General features: G+C 43.5%; 1 protein-coding gene across 1 annotated transcript in view; it reads right to left on the bottom strand.

The window, feature by feature from the left end:
- CLPB (ClpB family mitochondrial disaggregase) overlaps nucleotides 1–22168 on the bottom strand; it is a 147389-nt gene that overhangs the window by 71437 nt on the left and 53784 nt on the right. Inside the window, exon 5 of the mRNA XM_037026274.2 lies at nucleotides 6456–6584. Coding sequence (XP_036882169.2) covers nucleotides 6456–6584 — 129 coding nt within the window. The remainder of the gene's footprint in view (nucleotides 1–6455; nucleotides 6585–22168) is intronic.

Raw genomic sequence — 22168 nt, 5'->3', positions numbered from 1 at the left:
ATATTTCTGGGCTCAGTCCTCTTCTCTCCTTTCCCACTGCAACTGCCTTGGTTTAGGCCTCACCTAAACAATTACAATAGTGTTCAAATGAAATATTTTCCCTTTCTCCAATCATGCTTCTTCTAATCCATTTTTTTCTTTTTAAACCTCTCTTCCAAGTATGCAATATATAAGAAAAGTACAAGAAATACTTAAGGATACAGCTCAAAGAATTTTCACAAGGTAAATACACCTGCATCATCAGCATCTACATAAACAAACAGAACATTCCACATTCCAGGGGCCCCTCTGTGCCCTCTCCCAGTTACTGTCTGCCCTCCGGGGGGTAACCACTATGTTGAGTTCTTATACGATTGGTTAGTTTTGTGTATTTTGAACTTACATATAATTGAGTCATACAGTAAGTACTCTTCCATGTCCAGATGTTAGGTTTGTGATATTCATCTGTGTTGTTGCATTGAGCAAGAGTTTGTTCATCTGTTCATTTATTCATTCATTATTCCATTGGTGAACATTCCATAATTTATCCATTTAACTACTACTGACAAATGTCTTTGAAACTTCTAACCATCTGTCCTGTTAAACAGAAATCCAATCCTCCCCTCCCCTAAATCTTAATTGTTTCCAACTGGAGAAAAAGTACAATTTCCTCAGCAAAGCTTATGCTACAAGCATAAGGTGCCTGCTTATTTTTGCCTTCTGACCCTTCCATCCATGCCCTATAAATTCAGCTCTTCTGAACTACCTGAAACATACTGAATGAAGTATTCTGCTTCATACTCTTTGCCTCTGAACATGCTGTTCCCTCCACCTTTCTCCCTCATATGCCTAATGAACTTGCATTCATCCTTTAAGACTTAGTGCAAACACCATCTCCTACACTAGTCTTTCCCTACCCTTCCCTGAGATTTAAAAGGTCTTTTCTTTATGATCCTTTAACACCTTCTATACATCTCCATTAATACACGAGATGGCAATTCTTTATTAAAATGTCTGATTTCCTCATTGAACTATGAGTTCCTTAAGGGCAAAGATGTCTGGATCATCTTTATTTCCCAGGTGCCTAGGGTGGGGCCTATGACAAGAGAGATGTTCAGTGTTTGAAAAATGAATGAAAAGACTTGCCCAGGGGTTACAGGGATGCTGGAGCTGGAAAGGGTTCTTGGGATCAACTGTCCTAACTCCTCTATTTTACTGAGGAGGAGAAAGGATTTGCCTGAAGGAGAAAGGATTTATCAGGGGCAGGGCCAAAGCTTCTGATCTTCAGCCCAGTGTTCATTCCCCTTCTTTGCATTGCTGGCAAGAATCAGAGAGTGAAGTTTCCACAGAGAAGAGCCTGAGGCAAAGCCAATTCCCTCTGGCAGTACAGCCAGGTAGACAGTAAAGTGGAACAAGAACTGGAACTCTAAGTTTCCAGGCCCGACGACAAACTAACAGGCTGTTAAAGGGAAGATATCAGCACTGGAAAGGCTCTTTACTGCAGGTGGGGATAATGAGGAACTTAAGGACTCATTTGATGATGGCTGGTTAACACTGACACCTGGGCCATGTACTTGGAGGGAAGCCAGGAGAAGCCATGGAAGAAGGCAGGAAAGATGCTGAGGGAAGCTCTGGGGAAAGCGCTATTGGTTTCTTAGAGCCCACAGTGTTTGTGAGGTGATGATCGCTGGGGACAGTGGCACTGTGATTGTGAGGAAAAGGAAATTTGCAAAGAGATGGCTCACATGTGAAGCTCAAAAAAGGCAGATACACTACGGCACTAAGAATGAGCAGGACAGGAAGGAAAGATACCACACCTCCAAGTGGTAGAAAACCTACAGTGGCTTTGGAGATTTATCAGCACATCCAAACACACACTAAACTATGTGCTGAGCATTGTGGCAAAGGAGGAAGGATAAATAAGGCATAGTCCTTGCCCCTCCATCTGCCTCAGTCTGGTAGGGAGGACTGAAGCCAAATCCCAAAGGGAAGACTTCAGAAGGGAGGTGGTATTAGAGCTGGGAACTGACTGGCAAAAAGAATTCCACCAGGCTGAGAAACCAAGACTTAAAGGAAAAATAGAGGCAGAAAGGCCTGCTTAAGTAAAGGCACTAAGGTGGGAACACTGAATTGACACTACAGTGTGGCTGGATATTAGGGCAGGAGAGGAAAAAACAGGTGAGGGTCAGACTAGGACAACTCTCAAACCAGGTTAAAAAGTTAGGATGGGTAGGATTCTTTATTTTTTACTGATTTTAACAAGTGAGCATTGTGTGTTTTTGAAGCTAAAACAGATATTATATATCAAGTGCCTACTTGATATATCTACACAGGTCCTAATCCTGACAAAACCTCAGAAGGTACATGGCACACTGGCATCTCCAGATGAGGAAAAAGAACCACAGAGCAGTCAGCAGCTCCCAGGACCTCGCAGCTACTAAGTGGCAGGGCAGATGTTCAGATCCTGACTCCACAGTTCACACTCTTCCCTTGAAGCCTTTCTCAACTGGGGTTCCTCCTTTGAACCACATACAGGGATCTATTTCAGTAATAATTTTCTTAGTTCTCCCAAGAATGGCATACCTGGTAACAAGTTCTATGCCTGGGAGAGAAGTTAATTCCTTGTGTATAATGGACACCTTAGAATATTAGGGCTTAATTCTCTGGAGGAACCCTGGTTAAGAAAGGCTGCCATGATTAGAGATATGTTTTAGGATGATGGATCTGGCAGTAGGATCACATCCCTGGGAGGAAAGAGCTGCAAAAGCACCTTAACAGTCCTAGGAGTAATTGGGATGAGGCTGGTAGAGGCTTGAGGGAGGTGGTTTCCACTTCCTTGATTACTCCTTTTCCCAGTTGTCCGGTCTCCCACCTCCAATCTTCTCTTGTACTTGACAGAGAATAGCTGAAGCAAAGCCTTCCTGCTCATAAGCCAGCAACATGGGCAGAAGCAGCCATCTTCAGAAATGAAAATAATAGGGGCCTGTACTCACTTTTCTATGGAGGTCAGGGATACAAAACTGCTGCCAGTGAATTCAGAAACCTTCCACAGAAATTATCTGGTGAACTCCCAGTACCCTTCCAGGTAAGGCTTAAGCACTCCCTCCTCTGGAAAGCTTCTGTAACTGATTCCATATTCCTGTTCACCAGGCAGATGTAGGTGTTTCCTCCTCTATATCCCAGAGTCCCCTGTCCAGGCCCTGCCAGAGCACCCACCCAGCTGTCCCTGCCTGTTTTCATATCTGTCTCCCTCACCAGTCTGACAGTCTCTCTGGGTCAGGGACACATTGTGTGATTCATCTTGGGAGGCCCTGCGGTCTCAGAGACAAGCAACTGGCTTGCCCAGACTCGCATTACAAAGCTGAGATTTAAACGCAGGTCTGTCTGGCCCCCAAGCTTGTGTTCTTTTCTTTATGCTACTGGGCCTCCTGAAGATGAAGTGACCTTTCTGTGCTAAGTGCCCAGCCCAACACTGTAAGAGTTCAGAGATGGTGATATCAGAGTGGACCAGACTACAGGGAGAGGTTTCCTAAGAGGGGGAGGCCTTGATGAGTATGAAGATCTAGGTGAGAAGAGACGGCGTTTCAGCAGGGTGGGAAAGTTGCGGGCAGAATCAGAATTTAGAAGGCTTTGGGCAGGAGCACGGGTTGCATCTGGGAAGGGATGGGATTATAGCTGCCAGGGTAAGAGTTTGATTTCTTTCCACAATCATGGAGCATGCACCATGTACCAGAGGCTTTTATAGACATTTCCTCTAATCCTCACACTATCCCTGTGATACTTGCCAGGTGTTATTTTACAGACAAGAAAACAGGCTGAGTGAGTTAAGGTAGCATCTTCAAGGCAATATAGCTAGTAGATGGGGGAGCTGGGATTCAAACCCAGGGTGGCCTAACTTGGACGCCTGAGGCATCCTTTCTATTACTCCATGCTGCTGCCTGAGGGGTCAGGGAACTCCCCACAGTATCAGACTGATGCTGCTGCTTGGACCCCCTTCCCAGTACTCACCTGGGGACCTGCTGATTAGAGGGCAAGAGCCACTGCCCCTCTAATTCTGACCCTTTAAGATCTGGATACCCCAAATCCCTGTGGACTAGGCAATTTTAAGAACAAGGGTTCTGTGTGGGCCTCTTAAGCACAGGCTGGCCTGTGTCTAGCACTGCCTTGGATCTCACAGCCCCCCTCTAAGATGCTGCAGCAAAGCTGGTGGCAAATAAAAGCAGGCCCCCCTGCCTTCCCTGAAACTCTCTGGAGGAGGTCAGCTGAGGTCAGAAGACTTTGAAAATGTTACTGGTAATAGCCCCTAGGACAAGGGAGCAGGATCCTGCCTCTCGGTTGGCTGGTCACACACACAGGCAGACCAAGAGAGGTCAAGGGGGGAGGGAGGTCGGAAGTTGGCAGGCCTGCAGGCCCTGAGTGATGGCCACTTGTTCAGGTCGGGAAGGGAGAAATAAGTAGGCTAATGGTTTTGGCCCTTGAGGCTGGGAGGCTAGGGTAGGGGTGTAAATGGATGCTGGATAAAAAAGCAGGTGGGCAAACTATAAAGGTGGGGGCTAAGGGCATCTGTTCAAGTCAACAGGCAGGAACCATGCCCCTGGAATGGCTCAAATGGCCAGTCTTGGCCTGCAGGGTAAGGATGGGGAGCATTTCATAAAAGGCCTGTGCCTCTTCATTTCAAAGGTGTTCAATCTGTAAGGCTGGGAGAGGGTCTCTTTTTAGAGTGAACTCCCTATATGTTTGGCGGCTGAGGGAAGCAGGGAATGTAAACCAAAGGACAAAAGCTGGGGGTATTGATTGATTTTTAAGGCATGGCAGAGAGAAGTCCCACAGTGAATGTTCCAATTCTTAGCTACAAATGTCTCACCAGAGAGCTTTCTAAAGGACAAAGTGAGTGGCTTGCTTAGGGGCGTTTTCTAAGTCTGTTTCTGTGAGTAGTGAGCTCTTGCTCTGCAAGCACCAGTTATCCCAGGTACTGTCACCACATCCATGAGCAGTCCTGCCCCTCCTGGTGTTATGTGCTATAGACCAAGGCACACCCTGGCTGCCCTGGAGCAGGTCCCTGGTAGGCTAGGGGTATGTGCCAGGCCCGGGTGTTAAGCCAGTGTGGCTGTGGCTGATGGCAGGTGGCAGGATTTGGGAGTTAATGGGAAATCCATCCCGACCAATCACATGACAAGGACTATAAGATGATCTGGACATGATGGTCCAGGGAGGCAAAGGCTCTGGGGCTAAAAGAACTTCCTCTGAAGAACGGATTTTGAAAAAAGTTATTGGGCCGCAGAGGACAGAAGTTGGCAGAAGTTACAGAGAAGAAAATCACAGCTCATTTAAGATAAGGTATTTAAACCAGTCAGAGAAGAACTAAAATGGAATAGACTCTCAGGGAGGAAGTGGGGTTCCCTCAGTCCCTGCCAGGATCCAAGAAAATGCCAGGCAGTCAGCTGTTAGAGAGGTTTCTGCCAGGAGGAAAGGGGCCAGGCACCAGGGTGACCAAGAAGACCTCTGAGGAGCCTTCCAGCTCCTAGGTTCTATGAAGAATGACCACTGACAAGGAGGACCTTGGCATCCAGGCACAAGAAAGGGTCCTTAGGCCCTCAAGAAGTGGCAGTGAGGGCACTAACAGGAGTCATATGCCATACTCACTCAGGGGCCTGGCTGCCACACATCCTAGCAAGATGCTTCCTTCTCTATCCCAAAGAGAGACTGGAGTGGGACAACAGGAAGTGAGAGGGAAAGAGACTGCTTGAGAGGCATCTGGCAGGTGACAGATAACTCTGCACTGATCTGGACAGGACCAGACCAGCCTAAGTCTGGGGATGGCACATATTGTCCTTCTAACTAAATTGATGCTCTTCAAAGAGAGAGTATTCAATCATTCAACAAAAGTTTATTGAGTGCTTATTGTGTGCCAGGTACTATGTTAGGTGCTGGGAACAAATCAGCCATGGTTCTTGCCTTCATGAGCTCAAAGTCAAGTTAGGGAGAAAGCTACTGAACACATAAAAATAATTCCAGACTGTGACAAGTGTGATGACAGAAAAGAACAGGGTGCCATGACCTAGAGTAATGGAAGGTGTCTAATTTAGATTGGGGTGGGAAAGTGGGATTAAGGGAGATGCTTTTGAGACCTGGCTTAGTAGGGGTTTGAAGGGCCTCCCCCTTGATTCATCAGCCCTGCTCTGGAAGTCACAGGAGAGAAGAGAGGCCACTTCCAGGGAGAGTAACAATCAAGAAACCTCCCAGAGCATGTGCAGAGCACAGACAGGCAGGATAGCGTGGTGCATTACACACACATAGGTAAAGAACACACTCCAGCCACACAAGGGCCTACCACACATGTGCACTGCCACTCTCATGAAGGATTCCCTGCTCTGGGAGGGTAACAGGGCTCTGGGGAAGCATGGCTTTCCCACAGTGAGAGGCTGCCAAGTGCCGTCTCCCTGTCAATCCCCCGCCCCACTCATCCCCACTCTCACCTCCATCAAGCAGCTCCTTGACAGTGCGGTAGTCATCGGCAAGGACGGCGTAATGCAGGGCTGTGCAGCCCTTGAAGCTGGCGCGGTTGTTCAGCCGATTGTTGAAGTCATCTTCTCGGGTAACCAGGACTGGGAGACAGGAACACAAACCCTTCTATTAGCAACAAATGAGCCACCAGTCCCACCTTCTTTCTCTTGGCATTTTAATTTCCTCCCTCACTCATCTACCTACTTACTAAACATATAATGTACTTACTATGTGCCTGGCCATCTGTGCTGGGCAAGAGGAGGTAAAATCAGAGGTCAGTTAGCTCCACAAATGTTTACTGACAACTATTATGTGTTAGGACTTATCTGGGGACATAGAAATAAATCAGATATGGTCCTTACCTAATCTGACAAAGGAGGCAGACAAGAAACAGATGTTTACAGTACTGTCCGAGATAAGTGCTATGTTAGAGGTATAATAGGATGACATAAAAAGCCAGAGGGGAGCTTAGCTCAGTTTGGGCATGAAGAGAGGATCCCAGAAGACAGGAGTCTTGAAGGGTGAAGAGGAGTTATCCAGGTGAAGAAAAGGCTGAGTAAGATAGGGGATGAGTCAAGTAGGAGGCAGAGGCTGTTCTTAGAAGAAAAGCAGCACACATCCCTACTCTGAAGATGTTTACAATCTAGTGAGTACTTAATATTATTTTGTAAATAACTTTTTTAATTTATAAAAGCTATTAAAGTTTTGAAACAACAGAAAAGTACAAAGGAAAAAGAGCATCGATATCTCAGCAGCTTGAGAAACTGCATTTACTATTTTGGAGTATGTCCTTCTAGAAATATATTCTACAAAATATATATATATACATACATACATACATACATATACATCCTAAAAAACTGGAACTTACCACATCACAATTTTATAATCTGTTTTTATCCTTAATAAATGTACTGAGAATACTTTTTTGAAGGCAAGAAGCAAAAACATTTTGTGTGGTCAAAAAACCAAAAATCCCCAGGCTCAATCCAACATAATGATGAACCTGAGGAAAAGTGGTAGTTGGCTCAGGAAAGCAGGAAGGATGTAATCCATTTTACAAAGAAAACACATCATTCATTTAACAAAAAGCATTTAATGAGCACCAGTGTGTAGTGGTAGCTTCTAGAGATACACTAATGAATAAACACAGTTCTTGATTTTAAAAAATTAATGGTCTATTGCAAGAATCAGACACTGAGCAGACAAACTGTAGTAGTTTCATGAACGCAATGATGCTAACCATAAAAACGGTGCTTACCATAAAAAGCAGATGAACTCAAAGAACACATCTGAGGCTATTCAGTTCAGGAACAAATGTCAACACAGTGCCAGCATCACAGCCCAGCTAATAAGGAATGTCCATGAGGAAGGCCCCTGCTCACCTCTGAGGTCTCATTTGTAACCATGCCCTTCCTAATGCTCTTTCTTGCCTCTGAGTTTTTGCAAATACTATGCCACTGCCTGAGACCTTTTCCCCTCTCCTGTGCCTTCAGTTGGCTAACTTCAGTTCATTTTTAGGCCTCTGATAAGTCACCTCCTCCAGTGATACTTCCTTAGAGGTAGATGTTCCTCCTAAGAGCTCCCCTAGCACCTGAGGCATCTTCCAATTACTGTACTTATTATCACAATCACCTGTTTACTTGACTATGTTCCCTACAGGCCAAATGCTCCATGAGGACAGGAAGTGTGGCTGCCTTCTCCATAGTTGTATTTCCACTGCCAAGTATGGTGTCAGGTCATAACTATGTGCTTGACAAATACTTGCTGAGTCAGCAAATAAATATATAATATGTAGATAAGACCATAACATTACCTTATTTTGGAATAATAATAAAAGTAATTCTAGTCATAAGTATTTAGTGGCATTAGTAGATTATGGCTGTTAAATAAATGAGCTCCAGGACCAGAACACTTGTCTGGATTTCATTATGAATTTACTATATAATCTTGGGTAATTTACCTAACCTCTCAGTGCCAAGTTTCTTTACCTGAAATGGAGATGATAAAGCAGTACCCTCTCATTGATGTTGTAGGAGTTAATGAGACACTATGAGCAAAGGGGCTGGCCCAGTGCCTGGCCTACCCCACCTCTCAGTACATGCCAGCTATTACCCTTACTTATGTTTCCAAAAGCACATTCTCTCAGTGAATACTATTTCCCTTTGGGGATCATGCCTACTTCCCCTGCCCCTCAGTGGCACAGTGCTGAGTAAGAACCATCTGTTTAATGTGGGTTACTCAGCAGTCTCTTGTCTGACAGCCTTTTTCCACCTAGCCCTTGTTAAAATCCTATAGTGTGGGTGTTCCACAGAACACTCTTCGGAACTGAGTAGTGTGTTATAGTCTGCAAAGTATTTTCATTTACTTATTTATTTCAGAATGACTCCCCTCATTTTACAGATGAGGACACTGAAGTTCAGAAGGGCAGCACAATCGGTCAGTGGTAGAGCTGGGGCCCAGTCCAGTTCAGCTAGTCACAGCTCAAGGTCGTAGCAGTAAGCTTTTTCCACACAAAACCCTGTTTAAGAAGCCCTGTCCCAAATCTTTTTGCTGAAGCCCCCAGATCATTAGATCTCACACTCTTCTCTATCCAAAAAAAGTGACTAAAGGTGGAAAGGAGGTGTGAGGGGACATAGACTTACCCACTCTCACTGAGGAAGAATAAGGAAATCCATGGATGCTAGTGACTAATCCAAGACCAGCGCACCAGCTGGCCTCCAAGGGGGGTTTTGAGACCCCATGTTTACAGCTAGTCACCTTCACTCAGCCAGTGAACTGTCCTCTTCCCAACAAAGACATCTGTCTCCAGAATAGGGTGAGATGGGCTCAGGCTCCTGCTTCCCCTCCCAAGCCCTTCCTGTCTCTTCACCCCACTAGCCACAGGGAGGATGACAAAGCATCATTCTGTCATCTTTCTGCTCCCACCTCTGCCTTTTGACATTGCTAAGTCTATGCATGGGTGCCACGGCCAGGGTCAGACTGAGTGCCATGGCAGCTATATGCCCATATATTCTGTAGGATTCCCTGGACTCAGAAGTGCCAAGGAGGCAGCAGAGGTGAAAGTAGTACCTGAAGCCCTTCATATAGCCCTGGCCACTCCCCAGTGTGCTAAAACTGCAAAAGGCACTGCCTTCCACAATGTGAAACAATGATTTAAGGTAAAGGAGTCACACAGCCCTGAACTGTAGCTCTCCACTTACTAAATTCTTCTATCTGTAAAATGGCCATGATAAGCAATTATTTGAAGAATAGTAAATATTTAATCATCATAATAATCAAATCTGATAACAGGTTTTTTAAAACATTATCACAAGCATTTACTAATGTTGCTTTTTCCTTTGGGTTAGCCCTGGGAACACTGAAATGAATCAAACATGGCTTTTATCCTCATATTGCTAAGTCTATTAGGGGAGACTTTTAGAAAAGGTATATGAGGAAAGATGGGTGGTTTCTGGATAACAGAAGTCTTATTCCCAATGCCTTGTGCAGAGGAGGCAACCCTAGCTCTGAGTGCCTATCCCTCAGTCTTAGCCTTTCCAGCTGCTCCCAGGAACTCGTGTCATCTTGTCAGACTGTCTAGCAGTGGCTTTGCCTCTAAAGATGTGAGTGTCTCCATGAGAGGGAACCTCCACGACTGATCTGATGAACACGAGGAAAACCTCTTACATTTGTGCAGCATTTTATGGTTTAGAGCACATCAATGCAATTATTTCCCTATCTCATGACAACCTAGGACAGATAGGTCGAGTACTATTGGCTCTATTGAAGAGACGAGGAGACAGAGGTAGAGAGAAGTAAAGAGGGTGGGTAGCCTGTTCAACCCACACCACTATCTGGTGGTGGATGAGGCCTAGACCCCAAGCCTGCCTAGCTCTATCCTCCACACCGCACAGCTTCTGTCAGTACCCGCAGGCATAAGCCTCATAGTAACCCAGCTAAACTAAGCTAAACTCTTATCAAGAGTTTCTGGGAAGCCTCTGGCTCTCAGCTTCCTCCCCACCAAGGTGTTTTTTTATCTACTGAATTATTAAATCCTCACTACAACCTGAAAACAGCCATCCTCCCACCTCCTCAACCTTTGCAGGTGTCGTGGTCTCTGCCTCTTGTGTTTGTCTTCAGCCAGCGGACAGGGCAAGAGGCAGACTCCCTGTGCTGGGTCACGACACCTCCCCTGGGGAGGGCAAGGCCCTTCATTTCCTTCTGCAGCCTGGACAACCCTCCTTCCTCTCCAAACCCTACCTGTTCTTCAAAGCCCAATTTGAGGCCTCCTCTTTCAGGAAGTTCTTTCCTCTCATCTCTGCCCTGGATGCCTGTCCTGCCTGTCATTTACCAGTTAATTATTTATTATCTTATAACACCTCTTGTAATACTTTGTGTTAAAATTCCCCTCTGACTCCGCAGTCAGATCCTAGGCTCCACATGGATAACAGTTAACAGTATGTACTATTTTCTGTATGTATTCAATACAGCCGCACTTCAGTATTTCATGCAGCTTCAGGAAATGAGCACACAAGAGCCCTCGTCCATCCACCTGCCCAGGAGCACACCACTGAGCACCTCAGTGTAGTGAGAGCTATGAGAAACACACACACACACACAGGCTCATATGGCAGAAAAGATGGGACAAGTGTCATGCAGCTTAGGGAGGAATTGCCCAGAACTGTCTTGAGGATGAGGGGGAGCTTGCCAGGTGGAAGAAGGGCATTCCAGGAAAAGGAAGTAGCGTTTGCAAAGGCCAGAGGATTAAGTCTGCATTACCTGTCCATTCAACAAACTGTGAGTCCTTCTATGAGCCTGGAAAACTGAGTGAAGGCGGGCAGAACAGTAGGCAGAGGTGAGGCTGCTCAGACAGGCAGTGGCCTGATCTTAAGAGGGGTTTGGATTCTATCCTGAAAACTATGGGAACATAATGTTTTTGTTAATGAATTAAGGGGCATGGGGAACAGCAAGAAGAGACCAGGAGACAAAAGGCCTAGGTTCAAAAATGGCTTTTTCACTAACTCGATATGTGTCTCAATCCCTCTGTGCCTCAGATTCCCCATTTTTTTTTTTTTTTTTTTTTTTTCCACAGAGTTAAAAGTAAATTTATGACCCCTACATACCAATTGTGTAGGGAATGAACTACACACCCATCCCCCAAAGTAATTTGTATTAACTGTTTGGTCTGTATCCTTCCAGACTTTACATTTTATAAATATATAGGTGCATGCATTAAAAATTATATTGTATATTTGCCATTAGATTTTGTTTAACAATATGTACTGCTACTTACATTTTCTTTTGCAATACATTATAAGCATCTTTTTATATCTGCATGTACAGAATACTTCACTTTTTAAACATCTGTATAGGACATTTGTATGATAATTTTTTTTTTTTTATTTTTATTTATTTTTTTTTTTGAGAGGGCATCTCTCATATTTATTGATCAAATGGTTGTTAACAACAATAAAATTCAGTATAGGGGGGTCAATGCTCAATGTACAATCATTAATCCATCTCAAGCCTAATTCTCGTCGGTCTCCAATCTTCTGAAGCATAACGAACAAGTTCTTACATGGTGAACGAATTCTTACAGAGTGAATAAATTCTTACATGGTGAACAGTACAAGGGCATTCATCACAGAAACTTTCGGTTTTGATCATGCAATATGACCTATAAACCATCAGGTCAAATATGAATATTCATTTGATTTTTGTACTTGATTTATATGTTGATCCCACATTTCTCCTATTATTATTATTATTTTTATTTTTAATAAAATGCTGAAGTGGTAGGTAGATGCAAGATAAAGGTAGAAAACATAGTTTAGTGCTGTAAGAAGGCAAATGTAGATGATCAGATGATCAGGTGTGTGCCTATGGACTAAGTATTAATCCAGGCTAGACAAGGGCAGCAAGACATCCACGGATGCAGAAGATTTCTCTCAAAGCAGGGGGGGTGAGGTTCTGAGCCTCACCTCTGTTGATCCCCAAATTCTCACCTGATGGCCCCCCTGCGACTGTGCCTGTCTTAGGTTGTTCCTCCCTTGAGGAATCTTACCCGTCTCTGGCTAACCAGTCATCTTCCGGGGCCATACAGGGAAATGTAAAGTTGGTAGGTGAGAGAGAAGCCATATTGTTTGCAAAGGTTAGCTTTTAACTTCTTTGCAGATTTATGCCCTGTGGCTTCTATGCCCAGCACTTGTCTCGAGGTATCTTTACCACCTGGAGGAATTATGATACTCGGTAAATTCGATATGAGGCACGAATTCTATTTAAGGTTTGTAATTAGGAAGGAAGAAGAAAAGCTATAGATGTAGCATATGAAGAAAACTTGGGAGGATTGATTATTTCTTTGACATATCTTCTTGTATAGTACCTTAAGTATGTATAGGTTTTAGACTACTAACTAATTTGCACACACATATTAACATAATAGGAATACGGTGACATAAACAAAGCAAATCTATAATTACCAGCCATCTCCAGTGAAGCCAAGAAAACCATTTAGGCACCCTAGGCATTTGTGAAAATTTATCTATGATATGATGGATATTTTCGAACTGTACTTGAACCATCAGACAAATTAAAGCAGCCCATTTCTGGGATCTGTTCACATCCCATATGTTCTTTTAACCATAGATAGTCTATAGTCATGAGATTTTGGGGTGCTACAACTTGCACCCCTCCCAACTCCTGGTTGAGTTCCAACAGTACAGATCCAGTCAAATTCGTTGTCTCACTGTATGCACATGCCAGCCTAGACATCAGATTCCCCATTTTTAAAATAGTTTATATAGATATATCAGTGGTTCTTAAACTTCAGTGGCAAAAGAATCACATGGGTAACTTGGAAAAAAAGGATGATTCTTGGGCCCCCACTCCAGCAATTTAGATTCAGTAGGCAGGGCCTGAGGCTATACAATTTAAAAGGCCCTCTGTGTTACTCTTCAGGGAAAACTCTGAGAAGCACTGGATGAGGTCTCTGAGGATCCTTCCCACTGTGATGTTCTGGTGAATAAAACAAGAAAGAAACAAGGTCCGCCAAACTCATCCTATCTCCACCTGCCTGTCCTGCTACAGGAAAGCCAGGGCTATCTGGGCACCAGAATGCTCTTCACAAGCTCCATGTTTAGAAAGTTAAAAGCAAAGCCCTCAGAATACCAAGCCTGGGGATGAGACCTCTAAAATCTCACTTATACTTCCTCTCCCCAAAAAAATCTCAGTTGGAATTAGGTTCTTCTACACCATATACTCTAGTCTGTCTCCTCATTCACCCACCAAAGATAATTAAGTACTTTCCATGGGCTAGGCCATGGCAATAGAGAATGGGTCCTGTCCTCAAGAGCTTGTAAATGCTGCAAATAACATCAAAAGAACTTATCTTCTACAAAGATAGGAAAGATTTAAGAATCCTGAGTCCAAGAGACCTGGATTCCAATCCCGGTAACTTTGGAAAATTACTTCATCCCCATGGGCCTCAAATTTCTCATTGGTAAAATAGGAACATTATATCTATGAATTGGGTTGCTGTGAAAATTAGAAATGATGTCATATATAATGAGGGCATGGAAAATGGTGATTTTTCAGATTAATGTGTATTCACCTGTCCTGGAACCAGTGATAATATCCACTTGCCTCTGTTTGACTTTCAGAGGCTTCTCCTATCTAGTCCTAGTTAATGTCTCCAAATAGACATTTAACTCCTTCCTTCCTACTGGCTAAGACCCCCATAAGAGGACCTTGGTAATCCTACCATGAATCCTCAACAGGCAGCCTTGTGTATTAGAAAGAGCAGAGAGGTCAGAGGCAGTCAGAATGGGAAGCAAAACTCACTGTGTAACTTTGATCAAAATACTTATCATCTCTGAGAATCTGTTTCCTCATCTGCATAATAGGTATCACCTGCTTTACAAGACTCAATGGCAAACCAAATTAAAAAATGGACAAAGGATCTGAAAGATATTTCCCCAAAGAAGATTCACAAATGGCCAAAAAGCACATGCAAAGATGCTCAGCTTCATTAGCTATCAGGGAAATGCCGATCAAAATGCAAGCTATCATTTCACATCCACTAGGATGGCTAATGTCAGTGACAGGCAATATGAAGTGCTGGTGAGAATGTGGAGAAACTGGCTGGTGGGAATGCAAAATGGTGCAGCCTCCTTGGAAAACAATCTGATAGTTCCTCAAAAGGTTAAACGTAGAGTTCCCATATGACCCAACATTTCTACTCAAGGTATAAACTTGAGAAAACTGAAAACATATGTTCATACAAAATTGTGTACACAAACATTTCATAGCAGCATTATTCCTAATAGTCAAAAGTAAAACAACGCAAATGTCCCTCAATTGATGAATGGCTAAATTAAATGTGGAATATCCATTGGTGGAATATTATTCAGCTATGAAAAGGAACCAAGTACTGATACATGCTACAACATGGATGAACTTTGAAAACATGCCAGTGAAAGAGGTCAGTCACAAAAGATTACATATTGTATGATTTCTTTTATATGAAATATCCAGAATAGGTAAATCTATGGAAACAGAAAGTAGATTAGTGGTTGTCTAGGGCTAGGAGGAGTTGAGAGGAAATGGAGAATGATTGATAATGGGTACAGGGTGAAGAAAATGTTCTAAAATCTATTGCAGTGATGACTGCACAATGCTTGTGAATATATTATAAACCATTGAATTACATACTTTATGACTGAATTGTATAGTAAGTGAATTAAATCTTAGTAAAAGCTGTTGTATTAAAAAATGTATGATCATCTAGGCTGGACTATAGCTGGAGAACCAGACTGCTTAAAAATGGTTCTCACAGACACAATGCTTTCTGCCCATGGACTGGAAGGTTTCTCCTTAGGAACGAGACTCTGCTCATCTCATTATTAGCTTAGTATAGTATAGCACAGGAGGTGGCACATGACAGTAGTTGGAAAAGGTTTGAAGGATTAAAGAGAAGACTGGGTCAGCACTTACTCTACGGGAGACACATCAGCCTTCCACTAGGAATCCCAAACCCATCTTTCAGTTTTGTGAAAAGAAAGGGGAGGGCAGGAAGGTTGACTTGAAACTTTAAGAAGACAGGCTGTTGACTCTGCCTATGGTGCTACACAGTCAGTGTGGCATCCTCTCTGGCCCAGGACCCCTTCTTTCTTTGACCACAGATCCAGCTAGCGCTTTCCAGAGCTCACATCCCACCTTCACCCCATCAAATTCAAAGAGTGGAGCAAATTCTTGAAGAGTCTGTTACTCTATTATCTAGAGACCTATCAATATTCCATTTGATTCTCCCCTACTTTCCATCTCTCCTCACTCTCAAAGTATTAACATGCTTACAGATATCTAGAATCCCTTTGATTTGTCTTATAATTACTGTGAGCTCACCCTCTCCCCACTCTGTCCTAATCAAAACAGTATTCTTTCAGTTCCTGGGCAGGGCTGGCAACAAGAGGAAGGAGCCTACCCTCTGCCTTTCAGCTAGCCATGCTACTTGGTTGTCCAGATGTGGCTCCTCTGTGATCCCCATCTCTACACCTGCTTGCCTCTCTGTCTTTTCTTCAAAATGTTAAAAACTTGCAATAAACAACAAATACAAAATGCTGTAATTAATAGCCAATTCCAAGCCAACCCAGCATCTCTACTAATAAACCTCAACACTTGGAAAAAGAACAATAAATTCTGCCCTTCTCTGATTCTGAGGTGGTCTCTTTTATACACTGTGTGTGTGTATGTATGAGGGTAAGTGTGTCTACATATGTATTTATTTTTCTGTATTTCCCATCCAGGGAGGGGCAGAATAATGAACTGCGTGCGTCAGGGAAGATGAATCTGAGATACTAGGGAGCAGTGCAGTAAAAAGATTAAAGTGTTATTATTGTTGTTTTTTTTCCCCCATGGTCCATTGTGACAGCTCGACCGTCATCTGTAAAAAATGTCTCAGTGAGAGATAATCATCGGAAACTCAATAAAGCGTCAGGGGGAGCCTCAGCCCCCATCAATCACTGGGTGCCTGGAAAATTTCAGCCCTCTGTCTCCCTTCCTGCTATCCATATAAATGTCTCTAATATATTTTGTGTGGTATGTGGGACCCATCCCTGATTTGGAACTTTTGATGAAAAAATATTTATACATAAAATATGTAAATCAGTTAAAAATCAAAAGACTAGTTATCTAGCAACCTATCCCACATTTTCTTATTTTTATAAATGCATCAAATTTATTCTTTTTAATAAAACATGTCAACTAGTCCATCTGCCTCTCCTAGTCAAATGTGTGTATATACAAATATATATACATATACATATACATATGGGTGTGTGTGTGTATTACACACACACACACACACACACACACACACACATAAAATCACATATAATGTTATAGGTTTGGAGGGCTAAAAGGATGGAAACAATTAACCTAAGTGCCTGATACACTTAATCTCAAAGTTGGCTAAAAGGCGTGATGGATTAACAGTGCAGTGTCCATCCAGCAACTCTATAGTGTCCAGCACTGCTGAGAAATGAAATGTAGAACCACTGGCTCTGGAGGTACAACAAGCCTCTGATAATGATGAGGAACAGGCAGGGCCATTAATAAAAAGAATGAGTTGCCCAAAGAGCGTTTGACCTAACAGACACCTAATTCTTGCAAGACTCTGGACAAGAAGAGGTTCTGAGCTGACCAAGTGTGGGGTACATACAGGCCAATACGGTTGCTGGGTTCTATAACAGAGCTGAAGTAAAGACAGTTCTCCTAGCATCTGGCATCACATCTGTGCCACAATTTCCTTTAGTGTAGGGTTACAGTGGGCACAATAAATGTCACCTGCTGCTGCTATTCTCATCGTCATCACTGTTGTCATCTTATTATCACCTGGCCCTGCTTCTCCACCCTGGGAGGAATCCATTCCTGCAGTACTCTCTCCTCTAGGACCTCTGTCTAAAGGATAAAGCCCAAGTATCTTGGTCTGGCCTCAGTCTACCTACACTTCGCCTTCACACTACTCATTACTCTCTAAAACAATATGCTGTGTGGATGCTTCACCCTAACAAGTTCACTTCCTGGTCTGAAACCTATTTGTTCAGTTTCCCACCTCTGAGTGTTTTGGACATAACACACCCCTTCACACCCACCTACAAGCCTTAACAAAATCTTCTTAAACTTTGAGGCTCAAATACCATTTTATTTCCTTGACTGCTTCAGCCAGAGATTCTCTTCAAGTTCTGATAGTTCTTGCGATCTGTACATGTACTGCATGGACCCTTGTAAAACTGTCTTGATCATGTCTCCAATCTTTATTATTACTACTATATTTGCAAAAAGGCTTGTACTTTCTCAAGTGCTTTCTTAAGTACTTCAATTTGATCTTTATAATAAGCCAAAGGAGTAGGAAATATTCTTCTATACAGATGAGAAAATCAAGGCTCAGAGAGAGTGCTCAAGGCCCCACAGTTGGTTGACGGCTGAGCCATTCCTCAGACTCTAAATAAATGTTTAGCTCTTTGCAGACAATAGTTTCCTACCACTGAAAAGTATTTGGAAGGCTGTGTCAAAGAAAGTGAATGAACTTCCATAAGATTAACATGAGGATAATGATGAGAGGATAAAAACAGGAATGTGTATTAATGGATTTCCTTCTAAACTCTAGGTTTTAGGCTAGGGATAAGTTTGCTATCTAACTCTTCCAATAACCTTTACTTTAAAAATAAGGAGACAGAGCCTCTGAGAGGTACAGAAAGTTGCTGCAGATGTCACAGCTATTAAGTGTTCTATACATCCATGATATCATGGTGTAAGCATTGAGCCTTTCTAGGAATGAAGCTTTAAAGTGGAAAATAAGGTCTCTTCAAGGGAGAAGGCCCAGTTGAGTTTTTTAAAGCAGTTTAAACACAAGGCCACAACTAATACCTGTAAGTCTAGATCATGCTGCTCAAAGAGTGGAGACCTGTTAGAAATGCAGAATTTCAAGTCCCATCCCAGACCTACTGAATCAGAATCTCTGTTGTAGGGCCCAGGGAATCTGCACTTTAACAAGCTTACTATGCCGTTCTTATGGCCTTGGAAGCCTTATGACTTCCATCCGAGTTTGTGCTCTCCAAGGGTGTACATTCTCTCTGCTGTGCCTGGGTAGGACTGGGCATACAGTGTGTGCTGGGTGGCTAACTTATACTGAAAAGATGAGCTAGGATGAGACCACTCCTTGGCATGTCCTGGGAGGGAGAGAAATTTAGAGAGCTATTCCATTCCCACCAGTGGGGACTCCTATCTATCTCCTGAACTCCAGGGCACTTGTCCACTGGTTTGTGATCCGCCAGCTTGCACCATCCTGTCCCCCATCTGAAGATACAGAGATGGGGAGGTCAGCTGGAGCTGGCCAGTACCTGCAGCCCCTGGAACTGTGGGAGAAGGGCCACCTGGGCTGGTGGGGTTGGCCTTGGCAGGTCCAGCCTCACAAGCCAGGCCTCTACCCCCAGAAGGTCCCTATGCCAATCCAGCTTCTGCATGGCTCATCTTTATTCAGCCACCACTTGGAGCTGAGAAGAGAAGCTGATTTATAGCCTGCTCTGGCCATGTTTCTGCCGTGTTTTATTGTTTTAATTGTACATGTGAGAGGTGCTCAGAGAGCTCGCTTGCATTTCTGACAGCCCCAGATACTCAATGTTTATAACAGTTACTTATCAGCAGCCAGTGGCATCCTCAGCTGGGTGACTTGTTTACTGTTACCATTAATTTACTGCCTCCTCCACCTGAGGATTGGGTGTCCCCTCCCACCCACCACCTACCAGCCAGCCACAAGTGCTCTCCTGGAGTGGGCATGGGTGGGGCTCGAGGCACTGAATGGAATGTGATCATGATCATGACCAGGGAATGAGTTGGAAGATAAACAGCTCCCCTCCACATGTGTCCCCTCTGTGCCATTTCTCCAACTGTGTCTCCTGCTTAGAATGTCTTTTATTTCCTCCTCCTTTTCACCCTCCAAAACCCAGCTCAAATTCCACTTCTTCTAAGCACATTACTTGCTGTGATGGTGAGCCTAGTTTCTAGAACCTCTGAAATCACATGGCTGACAGGGACCAGCCTCAGAAGCCTTCTAATTTAATGACCCAGGGTAAAAACACCTTTATAGAATCTCTGATGGGCAGACATGCAACTTCTCAATGCCCTTTGAATGTGAGTTGTTCAGTACTTCCAAGGAAAGTCTCCTGCCTTACATTAAGTGAAAACCCATGTCCACAGAGAAATTCTTCATCAAGTGTCACCATGCTTTACAAATGACTATCTCTAATCACCCTAAAATGTTTAAGTTGGGTATTGTTAACCCTATGCTAGAGCCGAGAAAACTGAAATTCAAGAACTTGCTCAAGATCACACAGATAGTAAGTGACAGAGCTTAGATGAACCATGAGTACCTGGCACTGAAGCCTGATCTTTCTCCATGACACTACCGTGCCTCTGAAGATGCCATTCTGAGGGCTGGGGAGAATGGATGTCAGGCCAACACTGTTTCTATTCCAAGCATCCCAGTGTCTCCTGAATCAGGAGACCTACCCTCTAGCCAGAAACACCAACCTTGACAAAGGTGAGAGTTACTGTAATGTGTCCCCCTGAGCAGGCTTCTTGCTGAGGAGCAATAGCCATATGGTAAGCCAGATGGTTTCACTATGAATGCGGCAAAGGATGACAAAGTCTCAGCAAGGAGGGCATGGAAGTTTCTTTCCTCTCTAGGCTGTGCCTGTTTTGAGCAGCCAGAACAGATATATAGCTTCTATGAGTGAAAACAGGGAAACTTCTCCAGTATCTCCTGGTCTCTGTGGACCCTCTTTCCACCTCACACCTTGAATGCTGGAACCCTGACTGAGGGGCTTGTCCTCTCATCCCCTCACTTTAACTCCTTTCCTTGGGCAGTTTCAGTCACATGCATTGCTTTAACTATCAAGCAAAGGTGGGTGACTCCTAAACCCCTGTCTCCTGCCAGACTTCTTTGAACTTCCAGACCCAGATATCCAACTGTTTACCCAAATCAGAAATTGGGGTGTCACCACCAGTGTCTCCTTTTCTATCAATTCCCACATTCTGCTGATTACTCAACCTCCTCCTAATATTTTTCTAACATCTATTTCCTCCATTTCCAAAGATCTCTTAGGAATCCCCAGAAATAATAAGTGTATTTTGGGGGAGAGGAGCATAGATTCCCATCGAATTCTCCAAAGGGTCCATCATCCCTAAAGGTCAAGAGCCACTGCTAATTGCTCCCCTCCAATTTATCCTCCACCTGTCAGAATGGTCCACTACAAATGCAAATGTAAACGAAGTATTCCTCTGCTTAAAATCCGTTCATGGCCTTCAGAAAACAGTATGTGCTCTCTAGAACTGCCTTACAAGGTCCTTCCCACGTGGAACCCTGCTTCCTTCTCAAGACTTACTTCTTGCTATTCTCCTCAGCACTGAGGCAGATGATTCCACCTGCTGTCCCTTGCCTACCCCATGTCTTTGCATGTGTTGTTCCTTCTGCCTGGAAGATCCATCCCTCTTACTCTGCCTGGCAATCTGCCATTCATCCTTAAGACCCAATTCAAAGTCATTTACCCTATGACACTTCCCAGACCCCAGCCTGCCCACAGGTAGAGCCCATCACTACCTACAGCAGTGCTACTTACATCCTTTCACCATCTACCTTCATGCTCAGCACTCTGCACCATGCTGCCTTGCTCTCAGGTTTGTCTTCTAACTTGACTGGGAGCTCTGCTGAGGGGCTAGACCACATATATTCATTTCTGTATTCCAGCATCTGGTAGTGTGCCTGACACTCAGTAAACGCATGCTGAATTACAAATAAATAAAACTAATAAGCAATTACAACTGTAGAGCACTTTACAATTCACACGTCATATACTTTATCTCTTGGTGTTCACAACAATACTGATAAGGTAGACAAGGGATATATTACTGGGGTTTAGGAAGGTCATGTCAAGGTCACAAACTGCAACTCACAACCTCCTTTCAATAATGAGCACAGGCCATAGCCTGCAGAAATATCTATTAGAAATGTAGTGAACTTGATGAACTTTGGCACTGATCTGCTCCAATACTGAAGGACTGCCAACTTTTCTGAGCTTGTGACTTTTCTGTGTATTTGGCTAGACCCACTTTGGGCAAAAGGCTTGCATTCTTATTCTTTCTACCATCTGCACATATCCTATAAGTCAGGTTAACTGCCCAAGAAAAAGTCAGTTTCATTCAAAGAAAAGAAACCACAAGATTCTTTTGTTTCTGTCTACTCCATTAATGAGAATGACTAGGAGCCGAGTACAAAGCCTTTCATACAATAGATGATCATTAAATATTAGTTAAATGGATGAAAGAATAAAGTATGTTTGGAAAAAGGAAAGAAAAATATAGCTAAGAAGGAGCTAAAGGCTTAGTTGAGAATGGTAAGAAGTGAAGAGAACCCTAAGATGATTCTAAAGGTCTGTCACTCTTCCAGGCCTTAGAAAACATGAAGTTGGAGAGCAGAACTGATATGTCAGGGAAAATCAGGTGAGGTAGTCTGGAACTGAAAAAAAAAAAACATGCAGGGAGAGGCTGATCTTCCAAGTTACCAAACAGTGAGCTTGTCAATGATACCTGACACGATTCTACAATTTTTTTAATGGTTTTTAAATAATTAGGCAATTGCTGGGCATGAGTA

This window comes from Manis javanica, chromosome 11 (assembly GCF_040802235.1).
Source record: "Manis javanica isolate MJ-LG chromosome 11, MJ_LKY, whole genome shotgun sequence".
NCBI lineage: Eukaryota > Metazoa > Chordata > Mammalia > Pholidota > Manidae > Manis > Manis javanica.
Note: the sequence above shows the minus strand (reverse complement) of the source record. Positions and strands in the feature narration are given on the sequence as shown.